Source organism: Perna viridis, chromosome 9 (genome assembly GCF_037379345.1).
Source record: "Perna viridis isolate PV_CMFRI_1.1 ecotype Kerala chromosome 9, ASM3737934v1, whole genome shotgun sequence".
Classification (NCBI taxonomy): Eukaryota; Metazoa; Mollusca; class Bivalvia; order Mytilida; family Mytilidae; genus Perna; species Perna viridis.
Window position 1 is genome coordinate 13,098,596 of NC_142453.1, and position 25,585 is coordinate 13,124,180.

Below are 25,585 nucleotides of genomic sequence, written 5' to 3' on the forward strand. Positions count from 1 at the left end.
GAGTCTGGGAAAACTTTTTTTGCTTTGTCAGTCATTGGACTGACTGGGTATTGTTCAGTCAGAACTTTTTTTGGTTAATTCACTGGTAGCAAATCAAAATTCATTATGGACGCCAAGTTGCTTTTCATTTTTGGAGTATTGACTTAGTTGTGTGGAGTTTTTTTTTTTCAATCTGTTTTCAGAAATGTCTATAAATACTATTTAATTAATTTCCCATTTTGCATGTGATTAGTTCAGTAGCTATTGTTTATATCAGTATGATTATCTGAATATCAACGATTTTATTTTATCATTATCATTCTTCAGCTACATATTTTATAATCAATGAAAATTTTTCTGGTTCAGTCTGCTCAAAGTCAAGCTCATCGCCACTGTCCATTTCCCCATCATTATCTTTTATAAGAGTTTTTAGTCTAAACATTTGACAGTGCAGTCACACTAACATCATCAACCTGATTCTGATTCTTTATTTGTTTCATGCTTAGCTGGATGTTTGCCAGAAACAGCACCATTAAAGTGTTGAATAGGCCACATCTTAAAAAATCACCAGCAGTCCTCAAATCGTCATTCGTGATAAAACATCGAACAAAACTGTTTTTTACAGCTAGGACTGGTAGGACCTACGAATTTCGCCAACTCTTTCACAAATACATACCCTTACTTCAAGTGGACATGCATCGTATTAACTCAGATGGATGAAATGATCATCTATAAAGCCTACATAAGTTCTTTAGGATCAAAGTTGTACAGCAATTACTTATTAAAGTGATTGCCCTTGAAACGGTCTTTAAGGCTTTTTCTTGTAGTTAATGACTTTTGAATTTAATTACATGTATTACAGATAGGAAGAAACTTTATTTGACTATAGTGCCTCTAATTATATTACAGGACTTTCAGGATTGTAAGAGCTCCATCAGTCAGTATTTGTCCTTCTGGTACCAAAGACTATGTTGTTGTTAACCAACAAGATGTTGCACAGAATATCACTGTTAGACTGAGGTATTTTGTCTACAATATATCTTGACATTGTCTTTGAATTTTGATTCTGATTTTGAAGGAAAATGTCCCTAGTAGAAAAAAAATTCTGTTCATTTACAAACTCTCATTGATTTTTTTTTTTTATTTATTTATTCTGTAACACATTCATTTTTTCAGTGAACAAATTGTTAGTAGAAGTAATGCAGCGACATGAACTGGACATTTTTTGAAACACTATAATGCCTTTTTTTCCCTTTTAGTGAACAAGTCATTGGTAGTAATGTTCAAGTGACATGTACAGGAAGAGGTTTGACTTTTGTGGCACCACAAGCAGCTATAGGAGCTCGAGAAATTCTGGTAAGAAACTGAGTAACCACTACTTATTACTTTACCATATATCATACAATGTACTTACATACTATCTTCACAAAGCTGGTGTGACTTTGTTACAGTCCATTTTAAGGTATTATGTTTGGTAAATTAACACCCATTTTTAGCTCAACTGTCCTGATGTACCATGAGAGCTTTTGCCATCACTTGGCATGTCGTTGTCAGTTGTTGCCATATTACAATATTTCAAAACTCTTCTCCTCTGACACTACTGGCCAATTAGAACCAACTTGTTATGAATGTTCCTTATAGGGTATTATGCATATAACTGAGATTGGAATTTTTGATTTGTTGAAAAACATGGCCACTATTACTGTTACTAAAAGTAGAAGATAGAGGTTAGACGGAAGTTTTTCCAATATTTCTTCAAATTAGGTTTAGCAACATTTTGATGGGTAATGATCTTCAGCTTGATGAGATCTACCTTTGTTCAAAGTTTCATGTCAATCTGTTAAGCTACAGTGGAGTAATTGGACTTCTTTGACTTTTTTTCTTGCTCTTTTTTAATGTTATTACTTTCAAATATCTTCTCATCTTACACTACTAGACCAATTAGAACCTAACTTGGTATGAATATTCCTTAATGTATTCTACATAGAACAGATGTGGGAATTTTTTATCCATTCAGTAACATTGTTGCCTTCACTAGAAATAGAAGATAAAGGCAGACAGTTTTTCACATATATCTCCAAAACCCAAAGATATGCAAAATTCTAACAGGGTTAGTGTAAATATGCTGAGATCTATATGTGGTTAAATTTATGTGTAAATATGTTAAGCCATGTTGGAGTTATCACCCCTTCTTGACATTTTTATGCTATTTTTAATGTTGTTACTTTAAAAAATTTTCTTCTCAGAAACTGAAGGACAGAATTCAATGAAAGTTGATATAATTGTTCCTTAGGTATGAAATAAGTAATTTTTATCCAAGAAAAAATATGGCCGCTTTTACAAAAATATAGAATGTTGCTCAAGCCAGGTGAGCTATTCAGGCTCTTTAGAGCCTCTAGTTTACCTGTACTTCTAGGGCTGATGCTGCTCCTAGAATAGGGTGTATTTGTCTGACACTAATAGGCATCTCTTGTTTGTGGAATTTTTAAACAACAAGTGTAAGTGGTTAGATTTCTCTAAGAGTTAAAATATGAAAGTAGAAAACTTAAAATGTTATGTATTAATATTATTCTTCAGGTTTCAGTAACTATGGCACTTGGTACTACAGAAGCATTGGCCTCATGTGTAGGTAGTTCATTGACAGGAGGACAGTATTTAAATACTAATTCACAAGGTTAGATTTACAAATATACTTTCAACAACACTTTCTATAAACTGTGTATTGTGAATGATAATATCAACAGTGTTGATGAAGAAAAATTTCTAAAAAGTAGCGAAATTAAGTTTTTCATACATTCTATCTAAATTGTTGTATTGACATTTTGGACAACATATTAGATTCCTGAACAGAAGTAAAAAAACAGTTTCTGATTGCAGTTTTATAAATGTTGTAAATAAAGTTAAAATATTGCTATATTTTATAAAGAGGTATACATGAGAGGTAATAAGTTTGGTGAGCTTTGAGTGATAGGTCTACCCTACAAGTAAAGTCTTTCTTACTCATAACTGACCCTTTACATTTTATTTGGCAATTACAGTACTTCATTTGTGCCCATGTTAGTAAGGTTTCTTATGCCACATGTTTTAAATGCTTTATCTGTTAAAAAATAAAAGTTAGGGAGAAACAATTGTCTTAGCTCCCATTAACGGACTTCTGTTTCAATAAAAGTTAAGGAGAAATAGTTGTCTTTGCACAAGTTAGCGGACTCCTTTTCATTAAAAAATAAGGGGAAGCAGTCATCTTAGCACAGGCAAGTTGACTTCTGTTTCATAAAAGGTATAAAAGTTTTGGCTTTTTCATTTGTAGAGATATTAAAGTTTTGCCTTTTTTTATCTTTCTGTTAAGGTAGATTTTGTCAGATGTTTGGAACTTTCTACTTCTAGCTATTTTCATATCTCACAAATATCTATCATACACATGACTGTTGGTATGCCTTAGTGGTTCAAGTCGCAAGGACTGCTGCTTTAAATAGGTCTCTCTTACACATTGAATCATATAGCTAGTGTACCTGGAGATGGTTTCTTTAAAGTGATTTAGTAGAATGTATAATTATTGCTTGTACCTAGTCTCTATATATGTCTCTCAAGGAAATTGAAATTGAGCTTTAGACATGCGTAATCTGTCGACCTAGTCAGCAAATAGATCATTAATCTCTGTGGAAAATAGTAATATCACAACATTAGGATGTGACTTTGTTTACTTTTTACCATAACCCCTCAACCTCTACAAAATTGCTCTAATAATTTAATGCATGTCAATTATTTATTTTTATATAGTATTAGTATGATTTTGGATTTACTGGCTATGACATATACACATACTTTCTATTTTCACAGGTCCACTTGTAAGATTCCAGCTTTTACAACCTAACATAGTGATGTATCCACCAAGTGTTTCTATTTCTTCAACTTCTTTTTCAGTGAGTAACTTGTTGGCATAAAATTTTATAATCTGATTCTTGAAGCATCATCATTTTTTTCTTATTATACTCCACGCAACAAAGTTGCAGAGTGAATAATTTTTTTTACCAGTTCGTCCATCAGTCCATCTTCAGTTTTCCACTTTTTTTTTTAATGCTTACAAATATTGACATGATTTTTGGTAGATAAGTTCACCATGATAACTTACAGATCAAGAATACGTTTGGTTCCACTCCAATTATTTTTGACGAAATTACGGGCCTTGAACTTAACAAAATTCATAGAAATAACCCTTTTCTGGGCTTTTTTTCTAAACTCTTGCGGATATTAACATAATTTATATATATATATATATAAATTCACCATGATAAGTTACAGGACAAGTTTGTGTTTGGTTTTGCTCCAGTGATTTTTACCAAAATTATGGTCCTTGAACTTGGCTTAATTCACAGAAATAACTGTTTTTTTCTGACTTTTTTTCTAAACGCTTGCAGATTATGGCATAATTTTTGGTGTTTAAGTTCACCATGATAAGTTACAGGTCAAGTGTACATTTTGTTCTGCTATGTTGATATTTACTTTGGATTAATTAAAACTCAAAGAAATCACAGTCTGGAGTTTGAAATTACCATTCTGAGTAACATAATTTAGTTAGAAGATAGGCAAAAAATCATTTTCTAAAATCTTTTTTAAATTTTATTTTGTTGCAATCTGTTCTACATCTAGCTATTTTAATCTAATGATTTCTAATCTTTTCTAAAAAAAACTCTCTAATTCATTTTTTTAGTGGCGTCCTTTTTCTTGTATTAATCTTACGAAGAAATTTTCTTGAGTGTCCAACTTGGGGACGTGTGGGGTATGTGAGTGCACTCACTAAAGTTCTTTCATTTTTATAATTTTGTTTAGAGGTCAATATGACATTTGATGGCCAAAGAAATTTTACAATATTAGTACACTTTAGGTTTGAATGGATTGCTGTATAATCCTTGACACCATACTTAACCTTATCAGTCACTGAATTGAAATAATATACATTAGCAAATGAAACAAAAATATTATTTGATATCATTAAATTTTAATGTTGGAGCATCTTATGAGTATTTAGATAATAATTCTGTTTAACATCCAAGGAGAGTTGCTTTCTGTTGTGTTGCATACTTGGGGAACAGCTCACTTCATGTGGTTTTCAATTTTAGCCAACATTTCAGTCATAACAATTACATTTATTTTAGAGAAAGTAAATGTCACAGAATGCTACAAAAACTATCATAAATGACCACTCATATATACCTGTCATCAAACTATTACTTAATGGAGCTCTAATATGGTTAATTACATCTTTATTGGTTTTGTCTTGAGTTAAACACTTTAACATAATTTTCATACTTTGAAGTTGATTCTCCTGTTGACGTCTGCTCCAAGTGGTGTTACAACTCTCAGATGTCGTGCAGATCTGCTAGAACTAAATGCAGTAGAGAATGCAATTCAGAATCCTCTCTGTGTAAATCAGGTCACAACTGTTCCTCCTACAACAGGTTTGTAGCCTTTACCATCCCTATGTACATGAATCATAATTACTGTATATGTTTAAAGGGAATTTAATACAGGGTTTATTTGCCTGTACTAATTTCACATAACTTTATGTTAAAAAAAATTCAGCTTGCTGATTGATAAAATTTACCATACTTAATATGTACTAATTTTTATATTTTGATTTTTCTTATTCTAAGCTGATGATTAAAAATAATCACAGAGCAGTGATTACATATCGGCGAGAAGTTTCCTACCAATTTACATTTACAAGTTTTCTACAGGTTTCATCTGAGAAAGAAATTCTATTTCTACCTATTCTTGATCTAAACTGTTTCTAATCTCTTGATGATAAATTTAAGATTTAAACATGCTGGCTAAAAGTTTTATGTTGAAAACTTTATTTTATCTAAATGTATTTTTACAATTTTTATGTGGCACAACAGTTATTGTAACTAATGAGTTGTTGTTTATGTTCTGATTTATAGCTATTTAATCTCCGGTAGTCAGAACATTTATATGCAGATGCTATTTTGACATATTTTATCAATTAAGAATATCTTCATCTTTGTGGCTCAGCAGATTGTTACTTTGATATATGTTTTTATTGAGATGAATGTGCACACACTCAGTTGAATATCTCTTTTGATATCAAAGTTTTGTATAGATTATGAAATTGTTTATTTGTGTTCTTGTTCACCACTGAATTACTTTTATGATATAATCAGCTGCGTAGATAATAATGGACAGAATCTGTCTGACTGATACCACCCAAGCTGGAAGGAAGGATCTATAAACCATGTTTTTTTTTCTTGTTATTGATCAGTATTACATGATTATTTAAAACAAATATTAATTAGTTGTCTCCTTAGGTTTTTGTTTTGTACATTTACTGTTAAAATGGGTTTTTTTTTAGATTGCAGTGATTTATTGAATGTTCCCTGTGTAAATAAATTTTGTTAATTTCACTCTCAGACATTCTCCTGCCAAAATGACACGACATGAATATCAAATTGATATCACAGAATTAAAAATTGATGTTGAAAGTAGCAGTAAAAATCTATATCATAAATAGGATAATCAAATGGTTTCTAATTAATTATCTTATTATTATTTAATTTTTATGTCAATTTAAGCATGTGAGAATCATGTTAATCATGTCTAGTATGGTTCATAATGTTAAATATACTACTTACTACATACTTACTTACTTACTTTTATACAATGCATTTGTGGATGTGTCATGCTAGGCCCTATATCTTGTTTAAAGATAAATGCTAATATAATATGATTTAATGCTCATTTTTTATTCCACTTTTCTTTCTTGCCTGCATTTGTTGGATTTACCCTGACATCTATAACATATTGATGGTAAGTTTGTGCACATGAAACAAGACCTGAAGATGTGGTGGCCTGGTAGTATTTGCTAAACTGCTTTCCTTAAACATATTTAAAAGTTACCATGAAAATGCACATTACAGAAATATTGAGAATCTGACACCTGTACGAGTTTAAGATGAGGGAATTTCAGACGACCTAGGGTAAGATTTAATTATTATCTAACAAGACTCTAGAGAACTATTATATCTTCCTCAAGGGTGTTTGAGATTTCTGAGTCTTGCATGAGAAAAGCTGGTGTTTGATTATTTTTCCCACTAATTCAGGTTTGTTTTTCATTTTTATTTTTGAATTGAAATGACCTGCATTTGCATGTAACAGCTGATTGGGACTATCAGTGTGGCCAGTGTTACATGTAACAGCTGATCAGGACTATCAAAGTGGCCAGTGTTACATGTAACAGCTGATCAGGACTATCAATGTGGCCAGTGTTACATGTAACAGCTGATCAGGACTATCAATGTGGCCAGTGTTACATGTAACAGCTGATCAGGACTATCAATGTGGCCAGTGTTACATATAACAGCTGATCAGGACTATCAATGTGGTTTTGACTGAATCTATGAAAAAAGTGTGTATCAATCTTCATTTACCACTTAGATTTTAGGATTTTTAGATAACTTATCAATTGTTGAGGCATTTTCAGTCTTGTACTTTGTCCCTCAATTTCTTTTTCTGATATTGGACCCAAAGAACTTCCTCCAAGTCACTGAGTCATATGATGTAGGTCAAAGTGATTTGAAACTCATTTAATTGTTGAGAATTTTTCAAGATGCCTTAATATTTGAAGTATTTATTTTGATTACTTGTATACTTTTGTTATCTCAGGGTTATTTGAAATTAAAAAAAGTGAAGACAGTATCATTATCTTCGAAAATAAATCAAGAACTTTCTCAGAGTGAATTAAACTTAGGATACAAGTAAATTCAACCAAAAATTTATTGGACAGTGAAACATTACAAAATGCATCCACATGTTCAGCAACACTGCTATACACGTTGTTACAGTGTTTACTTTCTGAGGAATGGGCTTACAACAAGAACTCCACAAAGTGTGACATGAATTATCTGCTGCTATGGACTCTTAAAGCTTCTTAAAGCGTACCTCTTTGAAATAATCATCGGACAGACAAAGCTTTATTGTGTGAACCTAAAATTGAATTAAAAAATCTACAAGACTTCCGCTGTCACATGTTATTGCAGTTGAGCACTATACTACTTGAGTGTTCTGAACTTTCACAGCGTAAATGGGCATCTTCATAGTCAACAATAGTCTTTGACTTTGATAAAAATAGGTGTTAATACTGAAAACAATTTCAAGGACTGCGATTTATATCTGAATCCAACACTCTGGCAATTGCAAAATTATTTTTATTTTGAATCATAATATTTAAAAAAAAAACTGATGGGAGAAATGGACACAATTTCTTTTCCGGATTCGGCAAGTGGGAACATTTTAATTTTATTTTTTCTCATTTGAAAAAAATATGTGTGGGCGGGTCCGTTCAACAAGAAATTATATTGGTATAACCTAAGACAATGTTTTCAAAAATGAAAGTGTCAATGATAATTTGGGTTTAGCAGATACTTTTTTTGGTTGAATTCTAATAGTAAAAAGTGCTTGAAAATTTCTTGACAAGTTAGTACATTATTTTATGTCATAACTTGTAAATATTATGCCTCCTTTACCAAATTTTTTGTCCTGTCCATCTGTATTTCTGTCACACTTTTGTATGTGCAACTCCTCAAAAACTACCTCACCCACTATAAATGTAAATTTGTATAGTGTGGATGCTATATATGTAGTTGTATATGATACCAGAGATTTTTTTGATCTGCTGAATATGTACCAAGAAATTTCCTGAAATATACAATTGAGACAATCCTCAGAATTAGGAGGTACACGTATCACAGAATGGAATAGTACCTGTAGCCTTGCTATAGCACTTGGTGTTTCATATATGAACAGGTGTTACTTTGAAGCTCAATTTTTAATATTATCTCAATGAATTATTCATTTGCCTTTTTCACATTTCATGGGACAAGGGAGACGTACATTTTGGAAGATAAAAACAAACTTAAATGTTATGTAATGCTCCAAGAGCTGAAAGATTCCAGATAAATATTATAAAAAAAAATATTCTTAGTTCTGAACTTTAAATTTGAGTTTCTTCAGGTCATTCTATAAATGACTGCCGGTTTCTAAATAGTAAGGATTGCTTTTAAGAGCCTGGTTATATAAAATAGCAAGACATTAATTATGCAACTAGATGCTTTTTGTTAAGTTTATATTGTTGCAGTATAATTCATGAATTTCTTGCTTCACAGCTACTGTTTGTTATTCTGATATGATTCAGTTTTTTATTTTCTTAAAAAATCGGTACTTTCAAATTATTTTTTGTTCTGTGTCAATTGATAATATTTATTGGTAAATACGATTGTCAAATACTGAAAAAATTCTGTAACTGAAAAACTGCATGAACAATACATCAAAGGTTTGAAAAAATTAAGGGATGCACTTTTAACATTTTTGAAAAGTACATGAAAGTGGCGTATTAGTATTGAAAATAAATTATTTACAGGCACTTTTTGTTTTCATTAGGTAGGAATGCTGAAAATATTATTTTTCTGATGAACACTAGGACCTACATGTACTAGCCAGTCAATCTTGCTTTTTGCCAGTCATTGCATTTAAACATAATTTATTTTTCTTTTTATTTATCCCAAAAATCTGTCAGCGATTAGGACTTTTCTTGTGTGCAGAAAGACCTTGTTTGTCTTTAGATTATACAATATTTTCCAACCTGTTGAGGGCCGTGTCACTGAAAGTATTGCAAGATATGTCTTCAGTGATGTCTTAGGAATAAAATTAGGATGGTCTTATGTCATGTCTGAGACTTGTTGTATGATGTAAACTATGGTCAATATGATAAACATAAAAGATTCTAGCAGAGGTCCACTTGATATCATTACCTTTAATTTTAAAAGTAGTTAAATGCATATTGCACAAACCATGAGTAATAAGGAAAGAAACCTGAATTTTTCAGACAGTGTAATTCAAATTATATTGACTGAAGTTAAGAAGGATAAGGTAACAAGATTGTAACAGAGTAACTAATGTTATCACTAATAGTATGGGAGGATTTGCTTTAAAGTAAATGCCGTAACAGTGGATGTGAAAATAATCTAATGGGTTATCTCTACTCTATTTCATCGAACACTATTCCTTCGTTAATGAGATAAACATATACAGTGGCCATGTTAGTTGTTATTCTTTCAATTTATGACATCTTAAGTTCGTCTTAAAGTTTTATGGGTGTCCTAAGATCATCTTGAGACACCCATAGAGGTATCCTAACTTTAGGACAAATTTTAGGATGTTTCTTGAGTTTTGTTGACATGATTTAGGGAAAAGATGTGATCCAAGACCATCTTAAGACGCATTCTATTCCTAAGAGAGGTTCATTGACAAGGCTCCAGAGTTCTAGATGTGACCCATTTAGTAGACAATAATTTGATGACTTTATTACATTGTCAAGTACTTTAAAAAAGTTGACAGAATGTTAAGACTGCTAAAAAAAAATCACAGAATAATTTGTTTTAGTGGCCTGAGAAACACAGTTTAGAGAACAACACCATTGAGATTTTAATTCAAAGTACTTTTAAGTTAGATCACCAGTGGTAAATCAGGTGTGGGGTTGTCTGATGGTTTGGGACTCCCCCCTCCAATTTATTGGAAATTTTTGTTAGTCTTGAACATAATTTAGACAATTTTTAAAAATAAATTTCTTGATCTGCCCCTTGATCATGTTGTTTCCTATGAACTCATATTCCAAGTCAAATATGATACCATTGTCCTATTAATTTTCACTTGAAATTAAGAGTGGAGCATCTATAGATGGAGTGATCACAATTTAAACAGTTTTCTTAGTTCTATTTTATCTAAACTTCTTCCTAAACAAATTGTTAAATGCGCTGGGTTTTTATAAGAAGCTTTGTTTCAATAATGCGAAAAACGTTGTATAGGCCCTAATCTAGAGGGAGAACAGAGCAAAAACTTCTACAATTTGTCCTTAACAGGAAGAAGTTTTTTTTTGTTTTTTTTCAACCAATTACTTAAATTTCTCCTTGTCCTCAATGTCTAGATTAGGTCATATGACATAAATATTTTGCCTGATTTTTTTCAGCCAATGAAGAACTAGGTTATAAGCTAAGCCAGTCCAGCAAATTAAAAAAAATATTCATGGATAAGAAGGGGTCACTCACTCATGTTTTGCTTCGCCCCTTCTTATCCATTCAGATTTTATTAAGTATACTCTTAGTTTTACTTAAAAATCAATTGTGTCATCAGTTGAATTACAACAAGAAATTATTACATTTTTAACATTGTTGCATGTAAAAATATAAACTTTTATAGATAATATACAAACAACCATGTATGAATGACTATGTGCTATAAATACATGACTATTACAGGTAATGGAACAGCTGGAGTGGTGACAGCACCAGACTGGGCAGTACTGACACCAATAGTCACACTGCACTCAGTTAGTATTAACTAATTTTTGTACAGTGAAACTTGTCTAATCCAAACCCAGATAAATTTTAAGATCTGTCTAAACAGAACAAATTTCAAGTCCAAAAGAGGTTTGGGTTAGACAGGTTTCACTGTAAATAAACTGTAATTTTTATAATACTATATTTAGTAGGCAGAGTACCTGGACAAGACTAGGTGACACCTTAGTCTGATGTAACTTGTATCAGAAAAATTTTGTTTTTTTTGACATTGTTTTGTTACAGTTTTCTCCCTTGTAAGAACCTTATTTTATGTGACTTCAGTGATGCATACAAGGTAGTTTTGTTAGTCTAATTCATGTTGATAACAGGTGTAGTTGATTAGAGATTTCTTGTGTTAGTGTCTGTCTGAGATACTAGCATTACTGCCCAACAGATATAAATTGGAATTTGTCTAAGCTGCTGATAAATGACAAGATATTCCAGAGAGGTACTCCTTGTTATATCAGAGTCAAGCCATGCACTTTGTCTGTAAAATAATATGCTTTAGTTATTACCAGTGGAAGATCCAAAAATTCTAGAAGGTGGAGATGGGGGGCTCTAGTAAATTATCATTACCAGTGGAAGATCCAAAAATTCTAGAAGGTGGAGATGGGGGGCTCTAGTAAATTATCATTACCAGTGGAAGATCCAAAAATTCTAGAAAGTGGAGATGGGGGCTCTAGTAAATTACCATTATCAGTGGAAGATCCAAAAATCTTAGAAAGTGGAGATGGGGGAGGGGGGTCTCTAGTAAATTACCATTACCAGTGGAAGATCAATAAATTCTAGAAAGTGGAGATGGGGGCTCTAGAAAGTGGATAAATTACCATTACCAGTGGAAGATCCAAAAATTCTTGAAAGTGGAGATGGGGGGGGGGGGGCTCTAGTAAATTACCGTAACCAGTGGAAGATCCAAAAATTCTAGAAAGTGGAGATGGGGGGCTTTAGAAAGTGGAGATGGGAGCTCTAGTAAATTACCATTTTTTTCTAAATAACAAATTGAGTTGCTACTTTTGACTTAATTATTATCTTTTTTAAATCTAATTGTTAGTCTGTATGGATCGAAGTAGAACTGTAGGAAAGGAAAGGACAAGTCACAATTTAAAAAAAAATTCAGTGTTTTTAAAAGGCTTCTAAGTTTGGTTTGACAATACTATTTTTGTACTATAAGAATGGCCAAATGACCAATGTATTTTCTGAATTAATTGCAGAATGTCCATCATGCTGTATTAAAAATTGCACGTAACATTGAAACATCTACAGCAGTGGAGGAGAACATTATTGTGAGTTGTTGTAATGTTGGTGGGACTTTACTACAGTCAACAGTTTGGGCCAAGGCATCCTTAACACCTAATGCTACAGTAACCTGGCAAAAAGCTACAGGTATTGTCAAGTTCATGATTAAACAATATAGACTAAGGATTTGAAAATTTTAAAAGTATTTACCATTGTTGGCATTTTTACAGTCTCAATAACATTAGCTCACATCTGTTAGCAATGTTTGATCACGATCACAGTTGACAAATTAAATAAAAAAAAAATTTTGTAATGAAAAGGCTGTCATAATCTCTGTGGGAAGAACTATTGGATACAACAAAACAAACAGTGCCTTTGAGCAAGAACAGGGTAATGGTTAGAACTTTTATATCTAATCATCCTATGATAATTTCGTGGATGTGTCTTCAACTTATTGGAAATTGTGTGGTAGAGTTTGCCACTCTTATGGAGAAATTATACTACTGAGATGTAAGTGGACTAAAGAATAGACTTTTTGTTGTGGGTCTGAATTAGACCAAAGTAAGTAAATCTTACTTCCTTGTTCTTTGGCTATGGATTTAACGTTAAAATTCAGTTTGACTCAATCATGCACTGCATATATTTTGTTATCAGACTGTCAGAACTCTGTATCTGGTCTCATTTGCCAGAGCTCATTCCCAGTGGAATTAACTTTCGTCCTGATGAGAGCAAAATTTCGTGCCGAACATTTTGCTTGGGCCTAGTTAGTTCAGCAGGTTCTTGGTGGTCAGAACTCTTTCACTCAACATGAGGGGACTGTAATGCATAGCCAACCTACCCTCCTGTTACAATTTTATAAAGAACTAGCTTGACAGAGCAAGGATGACAAATGCAACAATGCATGGTACCTATAGCATACAAAAGCATGATGATATTAATTTATAGTGGAAGGAAGAGAAGCGACACACAATACTAGGTCTTCTCATTTAAATGTATAGATATAGAAAAGACAATGCTAATGCAAAGACACTAACTTGTGAAAATTATGAAGTTAAAGATCAGAGTCAAAGTGATAACCTAAAAAGCAGCATTATATACATATTAGCATCAAGAAATGAGAGTATGAAGTGGATGAAAATGGATTTTAAAAAACTTACAACTACAGTGCCTGAGTGGTCTCTTTGGGAGTCATTTGAAACCTATGGCACAGTCATAGTGTCAGAAATTTTCTATATCATGGCAATCTTGTGGCTTATCAAGCATTGAAAGCCCATATCATGTATAAAAAGCTTTTAAGTGATAAATACATTTAATAATAACCAGTATTCTCCAGATGGTTTGTCTTTTTAAAGAGTCAATTTAAGATTAAGTGGGCTTAAAATTTCTAGGGAAAACAATGTCTTGGAAAACATTTACAGATCCTGGAAATATCCTGGAAAAATCTTGAATTTTATGTTAATAAAAGTGTGGGAACCCTGTACATTTTTAGTCTAAATGGTATTTAATGAAATTAATTCTTCCTCGACTCAAATTTCTGTCAATCAGATTAATTTAAATTTTAAGATTTGAAGGAAAACACAGGATTTGAGGAAATTCTCTACTTGAGATTTTTTTGGAAACCCATGCCAGGTTGATATCATCTCTATACATCTTAACATCAGATCTATTGGACCAAGGACATTAAATCACAAGTCAAAAATCCATTTATACATGGACTACAACTATTCTGTTGGAGCAATCATAATGCACTGACTGTATATTTACAAGTGACATACGATCACTGACTGATGTAGCTTTCTGTTGTGATGGCACATGTTGCCAGGATATCACACACTTCAAATGAAAATATTGTTTTCTTGCTTAAAATGTGAATTTTTAGCTCACCTGGCCAAAGGCCATGTGAGCTATTGCCATCACTTGGCATCTGTCATCGTCGTTGTTAACAATTTTTCAAAACTCTTCTCCTCTGACATTACTTGACCAATTGGAACCAACCTTGGTATGAATGTTTTTTAGGATATCCTGCATAGAACTGATGTGGGGATTTTTGAAGCATCAAAGAACATGGCTGCTGTTACTAAAAATAGAACAGGCCTACAAAAGTCTCCAGGGATATAAGTGCTCAGACGACTCCTTGTAAGAGTTATTGACTTTGAAAGGAGGAAAAATGAAAATGAAATTTTTTTGCTGTTTTCACCCAATATCTTGAAAACTATGATAGATAGAAAATTTCAGTTGCTGAAATAATCCTTATGATAAGTCCTACCGAAGTCTTGTTGAGTCAAAATTGTTGGACAACTTTTTGTTAAATTTATTGCTTTTGAAAGGCAAAATTCAACCAGATGAGCCATTGTCTTCTGTGTATTTGTTGCTTCATAAAAACAATAACAGTACATTGACTTGACAAAAACTTGTATACACAATTTGGATCAAATCTGTTAAGATGCTCAGCACAGAGCCTCACATTTCCCCATAGTTCTAAGCCTCATCTTTATATCATGTCAAATATATTCTCATATTATCTATATACACCAAACATCAATGCTATTTGACCAAGGACTTTAGAGAACAGATAAAATATAGATACACATAAAAAATGTACCGTGTAGGAGGGTGTAAATCATTAGCTCCAAAAATCCAGTTTATTTCAGTATGTGTATGACTTGTCTGTATGTTCTTCTGTATGTGTATAACTTGTCTATATCCAACATTCTTCTGTATGTAAATGACTTGTCTAAATCCCTAATGCACTTTTGTATGTGTGTGACTTGTCTAAATCCCAAATGTACTTCAGTATGTGTATGACTTGTCTAAATCCCCAATGTACTTCAGTATGTGTATAACTTGTCTACATCCAGCATTTTTCAGTATGTGTTTGACTTGTCTAATTCCAATGTACTTCAGTATGACTTTTCTAAATCCCTAATGTACTTTAGGCTATAAACCACTAATTCAGATTCTCATTACTCTCTATGTTAGTTTGCTCATTTTTTAGTTTACCGTAAGTTTAATCTAACCAAAACCATATATCACCTGAAACATACTTATGTACTACTATGTCACTCAAAATTTCACAAGGGGTTTTCTTGCAGTGCAGCACTGACACTCGAAACTCATCTACCCTAAAAACAGCCTGGGGAATCCTAAAATTCTTTATTTAGACCATCTTTATTTATAGTTCCAACAAATTAGTTTATTTAAGTTTTAGGCAGCATACTTTGGACTCAAAATTATCAGAATAAAATTCCCTTTTTGAAAAAACTTCATTCATTTAAAAATGTTGTCAACCTTTTCTTATAATGGCATACTTAAGTGACTACTTTGTACCTTGGCGTAGGCTTTTTTTTGTGTACGTTCTAAATTGATGATGCAATTGGTGGTCTGTGACCTTTTAGTATGTGTATGACTTGTCTAAATCGAACATACTTCTGTATGTGTATGACGTCTAATTCCAATGTACTTCAGTATAACTTTTCTAAATCCCTAATGTACTGAAGTATGTGTATGACTTGTCTTAATCCAATATACTTCTGTATGTGTATGACTTGCAGGCTTTCAAGCAGGCCCTTATTTTCCTAATTTTCCGTATTTTTAAAAAGAAGCCCTAATTTTCCTAATAAAAGCAAAAGATTCCTAAAAAAGCTTTATTTTTGTTGAGAAATTCCTTATTTTTCGAATTTTTTAATTTTTAAATAGTTATTTCCCTTTAAATTGTTTGTATCAATGGAATCTAGCATAGTAAACTTTCAGAAAATGAATATTAGGATCAAATAAACACCTCAGAAGACATTTGATGGTCATTAGCAGTTCACAGCATTCTTTGGACCCATACTAGTTCAACTTCTAATGGTCGAACTTGAATGCTGAATACAACTGTTGATGGCCACTGACATGATGTTCTGGGTTGGTAAATAGCTTTTATATTATTGTCTTTAGCCAGTGGTAAGTAAGTTATTTTTCTTTTAGTATTATAATTGAAAAAGAAGGAATGTCATCCCTTATTTTTGTGTTAAAAGCCCTAAAAAATCCTAAATTTAGCCCTTATTTTATAAGAATTTGGCCCTAAAATAGCCCTTATTTTTTTACAAAAAGTCACTTGAAAGCCTGGACTTGCATAAATCCAGTGTATTTCTGTATTGTATGACTTGCCTAAATCCAATGTACTTCTGTATGTGTATGACTTGCCTAAATCCAATGTACTTCTGTATGTGTGTGACTTGTCTAAATTCCCAATGAACTTCAGTATGTGTATGACTTGCCTAAATCTCCAATGCACTACTGTGTGTGTATGACTTAATCCAATGCATTTCTGTATGTGTATATGACTATGTTTTGTTTGTTGTTACTTAGTATTCATGTATATGTGGTAGAGATCTTTGTTTTAAACACCAATTGTATTGTAACTTTTTTAGTTATTTGTTAAAATTTTGTTTCATTTTTCAGATACCAATAATTTTACAACACCCAGAACAATACAGAATGTGGCATTTGTTGACTTGGCACCATGCCCATGTGACCTGAGTGACAACAGTTGTGATATTAACTGCTGTTGTGATGGGGTTAGTTTGCTGATGAAGTAACTGCTCGTTTTTAATCACGCACTTAGATGGTCCTAATTTTTATGTGCCATAGTAAACAAACTTAACCTTTTTTGTGTTGCACCCATACTAGTCTGGTATCATAATCAAAACATGGTGGCTAAAACCGGATTAATTCGAAAATGGGTCTTTCCCTTCTTGGTCGGCTATATTTGTTGGCCAGTTGAACGTAGGCATAAAATAAACATTTATGTCACTGTGGAAACACCTAAAATCATGTTTAGTGTTTAAAACATGCAAGTTGATTGGTTCTCGGCTGTCTTTCTTAATTTTATGAAAATACCTAAGATTAAGAAATGTGCATATGAATGTCTATTATGACTGTTTTTCTCCTTTGACATGAAGACTTTTTCCGTGAACTACTATATGATTCAGATGGTGAGAGCAAATTTAAAGGTTTTGGTTGATCGGTTTATGATGATCAGCAGCAGGAAAACATTATTGTAGGCTGTCTGGGAACCATGACCCCACTGAACTTGGTTTCACAGGTGCACTTGGTGTTTTGTTTTACTTTGAACGAGATTTACCTGGAATTTAATGCAGCAAAAAGTAACTGACTAACAGATACAGAATGTAAAACAGTTCATTTTTCCTGTTCTTGTTGTAGATTTAATATTTTGTGAATCTAATTTTATTTGAAAGAATTACCAATCCGTTACCTTTGAGCTCACCTGGCATTCGGATATTGCCATCACTTGGTGTCCGTCATTGTGTCTGTCGTAGTTAACAATTTTTCAAAACTCTTCTCCTCTGACTAATTGGAATCAAACTTAGTATGAATGTTTCTTAGGGTGTCCTGCAGGATTTTTGATCCATCGAAGAACATGGCTGCCATTACTAAAAATAGAACATAGGTGTCAAATTACAAAATTTTGCAAATAACTCAAAAACCATTGTGTTCAGCTAAAATTGTGTGGGGTGTAAAATTTTTCAGCATGATGGGATGGACTTATGAGGAAAATTTTTGTGTGGCTCAGATGGCTCAGCAGGTGGCTGAAGCCACTCAAAGTTGCCATTGAAACCCTATGAAGAAACACATTTTGACCTACTTGTATATCTTTGCTTTTACTTAGCCAATAATGACTTAACTTGGCAGAAATCTTTAACATCCGATAAAAATTTTGGTTCAGGTTGATTAAACAAGATGGCCACCAATGGCCATTTAAGCTTTTAATGATCAAATTTTATGACCACATAATTTCAATTAAGTTCTCCATGTGAGTGTTTCAGGCTCTCTGGAGCCTCCAGTTTAATTTTGATCCAATTTTGAAAAAAAAAAGTATTGGATTCTTAATCCTTATAAAAATCCCTGCTTGCATTTTTCAATGAGATTTCAAATGTCTTTAAGGTTTTTGAGTTATAAGGGTCAAATGGGTAATACCCGAAAAATCAACTTTTTATATTTTTGGTCTGATTTTGAAAATTTTTAATCAAAATTGAAGTTTTGTGCTATATTAACTCCAAACCAGTTGTTGTGTCTATAATGAACTGTAAGCCCTATGCTTTTGTGTGTCAAAAACTTATTTTGTGACCACTGCAGTAGTATCATGCTGCACTCCTTGAAGCTTTTATTATGACATGTTATTATACAAATAACATATTAATTAGGTATTCAAAAGATAATGGATATTCCAAAACATCTGTATCAGCTGATGATGAAATGCAATTTTGTTTCTAGATTTAGGCCAACAAATTTTTATTATCTGGTTTACGAATCCAGTGAAGCAAAAAGAAAAATACTGTAAAAGAAAGTGCACTGAACTTTTTTTTATTGTTTCCAACTTGATATTTTGCATGTTATTAAAATTATAAAACTAACACTTTATCGGAAGTTGCCTGGTTCCCTGTCTTGAAATAAAAGACCTGTTGCAGTGAAAGTTCCAATTTGCACCATTACAAGCCATGCGAAATTGCATCTGCATATTTCAAACTCGTTCTTTAAGTAGACAACTGAAAAGATATAAGTTCCATTAGAGATTTGGAATTAAAAAAGACGATCATGGAGGCGTTGGATAAAGATATTGGCAGACTGGACTAAAAATAGTAAAAACCCTTGGAGATGAGATGAACACTCATGGATTTTGGGTATGATTGCCATTAAGTGTATTTTATTTATGTAGATATGAACATCAAGCTGATGAAATCATAGATCCTAACAAATAATACCACAAAATATTAAAACTTTGCAATCTACATCCATATTGACATTGTTATAGCACCTTTGAGGTATGAATATTTTGTAATAGAGACAACCTTTAATTGATGATTGCAAATAGAGTCAACACTCTATAAAATCTTGTTATTAAATTCAAACCATTACATTCACTCGTACTAGATATCCATATGGCTGTGAAAGTATTATTGTAAGTAGGGTAAAATTTTCATGGGTTGAATAAACCACAAAATTTGGCTCCCAACGAAAAGAAAATTTCCCGTTTGTTTATGTGGTAATATTGTCAATTAAATGAATTCAAGAATCTGCAAATTGATAATATTTAAATTGATACCCACAAATAAAAGTACTTTCATAATGTTAAGCACAAAGAATTGTAATAAAGACAAATTCTAAATATTTTTCAGGCAAAACAATTCAGTTTCCAGACATTTGCTTCCACTGTGGGGATACTGAAGTTGTAACCAATGAAGACATTGAATAACTTATAGAAGAACTTTGAATTGTGAGGCTGATCTGCAACACTTGCCTTGGCAGTTGAAAAGCAATTAAAACTTGAATGGTTTCAAAAACTAAGTGTCAGAGGAAAATTAGAGTGTGTCAGAGAAACCTTTGAATCTAGTCTATTGTAACATGAAGTCAGCCAATAAAGTATTTTTTGATTAACTTGCATTTTAAATGACTGGTCTGCTTTTATGTAAAATGGTCCTGATGGTTACATTTTTATTCATATTCAAGGTTATTTCAAAAGTCAAATACATGTATTAACGCCCTAGTACTGGCTATTAGGCAACATTTTCGAAGTCAAGTTGGTCAATTTCTTGCCCTTCACCAGTATCCGAGGTTGCTGATTGAAATTGAAGGTCACTTTAGCTTTTGGCATCTGTAGATATGCATATACAAATGTAGTAGTTTTTGTGAAAACTGTAGAATGATCTTTTGTAAGGTATTTAAACCAAACTATTAAAACACTATGAACACACAGAATTTAATATAGAAAATCCTTTGATTAGTACTATAGTACATATTTTTTCTTTCGATCTGTGAGTTCTTGTCTTCCAGGTTATATTTGGTCTTCAAGAAAGTTCAAAAAAAGTTTTTTGTGTCACAAAAAAATATGCTGAATTTCAGACTGGAGATTTTTATGACTTTTAATTGTCTCATTTGCAATAAAAGTCATGGAAGGTGAAACTAAGTTCTTCCTTTTCAGGCGAAGGCATCCATAAACTTAACATTAAGTTTTCTGACAAGTTCATTTAAACATGAACCTTATGCTAGGTCAATGATATTTGGTGTACAGATGCATTACCATCATTGCATCACAGTCTTGGTCTGTTGACTTAGAAAATTTGATGTTAAGTTTTCTGATAAGTTCATTTCAACATGAACCCCTTAATGCTATGTCAATGATATTTAATGTACGGATGCATTACCATTATGGCATCATAAATTCTTGCCAATTTTATGTATATACCCACGCAGCCTTGGTTTGTTGATTTAGAAAATTTAATGTTAAAAATTCAAAATTTAAGGTTTCTTATAGTACATGTAGACATTGTTATTTGAACTCGATCTTTACTTAAATCCCTACTATCTCAATGTGATGCAATAAAAAACCGATTAATCCTTAGCTACTCACATTTTTTGCAATTCATAACCACATGTTATTTTAAAAAAGAATTTTCCACTGGAAGTATTTCACATCTTTAATTTGTCAGATATTCCAATTCCTCAGTCCTTTCCTATTTCATAATATTATATACATTTAATCATCAAACCTGTTGTAATTATGTGACAACTTTTTTTTACCCTGCCACAATTGAAAATTCCTTCAATTACAAATACTTTGCAGTTACTTCCAACAAAGTATATAATTTTAATTACCGATCTCAGTTACCTCAACCCTGGTATGAAAATAACAAATCAAATAATTTCACATGAAATAATTAATTTCTAGCATTAAAATGACAAGAACATTCAAAAGATATGCAAAAAACAGTTTGGGATAATCTGGTATTAATACCTTTTAATTCTTTTTGTCTATTGTAGTTTTTATATGACGAGCTATAATGACTGTTTGAATGTTTACAGGACTGTACATCATCAGAGCAGCAGACATTCAGTCACTGTACACCTTACCTGGAGGGAGGTCAGGAGGCAGCCATTCCAGAATACATGTGTAAATCAAAGCACTTCAGTAAAGAGGATTGGTTCCCCCTTATGTGTGTCACCAGTGAATACAACTCATTACTTGGGTTTTTCTACACAACTGAATCTAACATTAGGACAAAACAAGGATTTAATCAGAAAAAAACAAATAAAGTTGGTTTTACATACCAGTAAGTCACAGTATAATTTTAACGTACCAGTCAGTCACAGTGCAGCTCCCATGATACAGTCCGCCCTGGGGACCACCACTCTCATCATGTGACAAAATTCTCCTGAATAAACTTATGTATAAACACATAGGTACCACCCAGACAAGGCAATTCCCTTTCTACTGTTGGCAAATCCTGAAAAAAATGTGAAGATTCCTCCCCATATACGGCCAGATGGCCTAATACCTCTTACACCTTTGACCCGAGTCAAAAAGTAGTACTGGACAGACACTAAATTCCTTCAGATACTTGGATTATCGTTGAAGAATATTAGTTTAAATGAACAACTTTGAGTGAAGTGCATTCTTCAGAATGCTTGACAAAAGATGGATAAATATAAATTCTTCTTTAGTATTGAGGGGATTACAGGATTTCTCTACTCAAGATAGTTCAATTTTAGATTTTAACCCACAAGCTTTATCGAGTGGATTAAAATCTAAAATTTAACTATCGAGTGTGGAAAAATCCTTTAATCCCAGAGAGAAATGAGCTAGAATATGTTTCTCCCATGAATAAAACCATAAAAAATATAACCCTAAATTCTCCCATAATCAAGGACCTCCCCTCCAGTCATCAAGTCATTGCACCATCAATATCACTACCATTATGATTAGTTGATACACTACCAACTAATCTTTTAAAATATGAATAACAATCGTAAATCAACAAGTATTTAATTGATCAACAATATGAATAACAACTGTAAACATGGTGAGCGTGGGAGTCTTAACGCGACATTTTGATTTCCCGGCATGTGGCAGGAAATTATAAATTTTTCATCACTTACCCGTGCGATGTGAATTAAGCCTATAAAAGAAAAAAAATAATCAAAAGAACTAATTTAGATGCAAACCAAGTGCCAGTGTCGAGGATTATTTTGGTGCCATTCATATAATTATGTAATGATTTTGAAAACAAATTAAAAATAGGGCATTATGGTACAAAGTTAAACCTCCTTGATGTCCTTGTATAGATTATGTGCATAATTCTTTTTGTTACAATAAGGCTCTATAACAATAATTTATGTAGTTAAATATGGAAATTAATAGTTTTATGTCCAATGTGCCAGCACTCCATAGTTTAGTTTAGTTTCACACTTTTGGCTAGGGATGAAAAATGACATTAATGGAAACTGGTGGTTGCTATAGTGATTAAAAATGAAGAATATATTGTTGATAAAACATTTTTTGAAAAAGGGGACTTTTCAATGTTGAAGGGGCTTTTTTTCAATGACAGTTTGACTAAATTGTGAAAGTGAAAGTAAGTCAATTTTTTACCGTGCTAAATTGAATAAGTGGATTACAAAGTGAAATAGCTCAAAATCTAACCAGCGATGCCCATATAAGGATGGGGTTTTCGAAAGAAAAAGTTTGGACAGTTTCAAGTTATGAAATAAAAATTAAAGATATTTTGTGGGAAATTTGATATTTTTAAACCTGATTTCATGAACTTTTTTGCAAATTTTCACATATTTTTGCATGGTTTCTATGGTAACCCTATTTGCTGTGGGTAATTTTTTTCCAGAAAATTTTTGCTGCATCCTGAAGGCCTTGGCTTGAGCTATTTCTAGATATATAGATTTACAGATGCTTGACAATTTTTTAAAGTGATAAATGTTATAAAGCATCAGATTACAAGACCGAAATTAGGCAGTTCTACAGTACTGTGGAGTGCTAGCTGTACAGCATCATAAGTAAGTTTTTTTAAGTAGTTTTTAAACATTTGACTTTAAGACCTAGCCAGGCAATTAAAGATTATTCTTCGGTATCTTTAGTGTATTAATTGCTATTAACATTAACTTAGCTAAACTTTGCTTTTTCTTCCAGAGAAACAGAGAACAGGGTGGATCTTACAGCAACAACTACTGGTTATTCTGTGGATGAAAAAGTTCTTTCCATGAAAACATTTTCAGGGTTACCAAGGCAAGGGGTTGTCTCCCTTCCCCAGCGTATACTGTCAGGTCAATGTGCCACTTCTGCTCCTTTACAGTACCTCAGAGATGTAGATAGTGACTGTTCATTTGAAATTACACAACAGATGTGTTCAGAGGATAGTTCATTTAATGCTTTGACTTACTTGATATCTTCAACAACCACCAATCCTTCTTGCCCAAGTTCATTTTCTGTCATGGGGAATCCATCTAACCAGACTGTTGCTGAAACTGTTGTTAATTATTATTGTGTAACTGATGCTTCATCGTATATTAAGTCAACTACCACGAAACCTCAGCCTTCTACAAGGTCTTTGTTTAATTATGTCTTTCCAGCAGGATGTCCACAAGATGTTTGCGGTCGTGAGAATAGTGAAGCTGCTCCTTGTTCTGGTTTTGATGATAGCATCACTCAAGAAATCCTTCCAAATAGATGCCCATTTAACGACCAATATACACTACCAAGTCCTCCTACTATAAATGGAAGCACTTGTGAAAATGCTGTCTTGGAAGTTCGATACAATTTTTACTGGGCTGGACCAAATATAATGAAACTAAATGCATCTGTTTTTCTTGCTGACATCCCTCTTTCAACGAACACGGCACCTATTGTAGTTACACAGAAATACAAAGCATCATTTCTTCATAGTTTTAGTGGGCAGCCAAATGTCACCCAGGACAATTACTACAATGTTTGGACTTCTTTTTCCAGATCAGGGAAACCAGGTATGTTTAATGGTGTGAAAATGAAAATTATTTTGTTAGTGTGAGTTTTTTTAATAAAAATCAGGCAAAATGGGAAAAATTAGAAACATGTAATTACAAAATCCCACTGATCTGACAATACAATTTCTTTTAACTCCTTTCTCAATTGGAAAAGACCATTATTTGATCTCTGCATCACTGGATTTTCTTAGAAATTTTTCGATAGATTGTTTGAAAAATGAGGTTCTTAACATAGTTACCTGCCCATGATATGTTCACTTTTTGTGCAGTTCAATGAATTTATAACTCAATTTCTGAAAATGATATGGAAAATCTTGACTTTTTCCATGATTCCTATAGTGCAAATAGTCAAGTATTATTTCAAAATGTTGGGTTCTTTGAAATATTGCTGCTCGGACGTTAAACCCCAACAATCAATCAATCAATCAATCATACCACTTTTCACCCACTGCCTGATTCTTATAGAAAAAAAAGTATACAAGAATTGTTTATAAAAGTGCAACCTGAATTAATGTATTATTATTAAATGTGTACATAAATCTTCAGCCAGGTAAGTAGGCTAATGATGTACTGTTAAATAATTACATTTAAACAAAAATAGAGACTTTAAATTGTCAAGTTTAATCTTCAATGAACGCTTAATCTCAGATTTTAAACAGGCAATGTTGTCAAAAAGGCAATGATGTCAAACAGGCGATGTTGTCAAAATAGGGAAAGAAATAGATATAGAAGAGTAAATAAATATTTATAAGAAAACAATGATTGATTGTAAGTTCTATTCACATGTGAATTCTAATTGTCCATGAAACATACTCTACATAAGCAATTATACTTTTATACTAAACAAAGAAAAGATTAGACACATTTAATGGAATAATTAATATCAACAAAATGCTCATCAAATTGTTATTCATCAGGCTATGACATAGATAAACCTATGATTAGTGGTATGGTAACAAGAAATGAGACGGATGGTACCTTCCTGTACATTAACTCTAATTCTAGTAGACAGATGGCTGTTTGGGATACAGGTATGATTCAAATGTGGAAATGATATGGAAATAATATCTGTAGTTATTATTTGATCAATTCAATTTTGGATTTCTAATTTAATATGATGCTACTGGGGGCTAACTTAACTGCTCTACTATTCAGTTACA

The 25,585-nt window shown here is 32.4% G+C and overlaps 1 protein-coding gene across 2 annotated transcripts in view; it reads left to right on the forward strand.

Annotated features, from left to right (window-relative positions):
* The window catches only part of LOC148606843 (tectonic-2-like), a 49,755-nt gene that overhangs the window by 15,460 nt on the left and 8,710 nt on the right, over positions 1-25,585 (forward strand). Inside the window, exons 5-15 of one of the 2 annotated variants that reach the window (XM_088546343.1) lie at positions 889-999; positions 1,239-1,335; positions 2,557-2,653; positions 3,817-3,899; positions 5,294-5,435; positions 11,304-11,374; positions 12,596-12,767; positions 17,064-17,179; positions 21,483-21,730; positions 23,596-24,425; positions 25,343-25,456. In XM_088546343.1, the coding sequence (XP_088402469.1) occupies positions 889-999; positions 1,239-1,335; positions 2,557-2,653; positions 3,817-3,899; positions 5,294-5,435; positions 11,304-11,374; positions 12,596-12,767; positions 17,064-17,179; positions 21,483-21,730; positions 23,596-24,425; positions 25,343-25,456 (2,081 nt within the window). The remainder of the gene's footprint in view (positions 1-888; positions 1,000-1,238; positions 1,336-2,556; positions 2,654-3,816; positions 3,900-5,293; positions 5,436-11,303; positions 11,375-12,595; positions 12,768-17,063; positions 17,180-21,482; positions 21,731-23,595; positions 24,426-25,342; positions 25,457-25,585) is intronic. The other variant, XM_088546344.1, reaches the window with a different exon arrangement.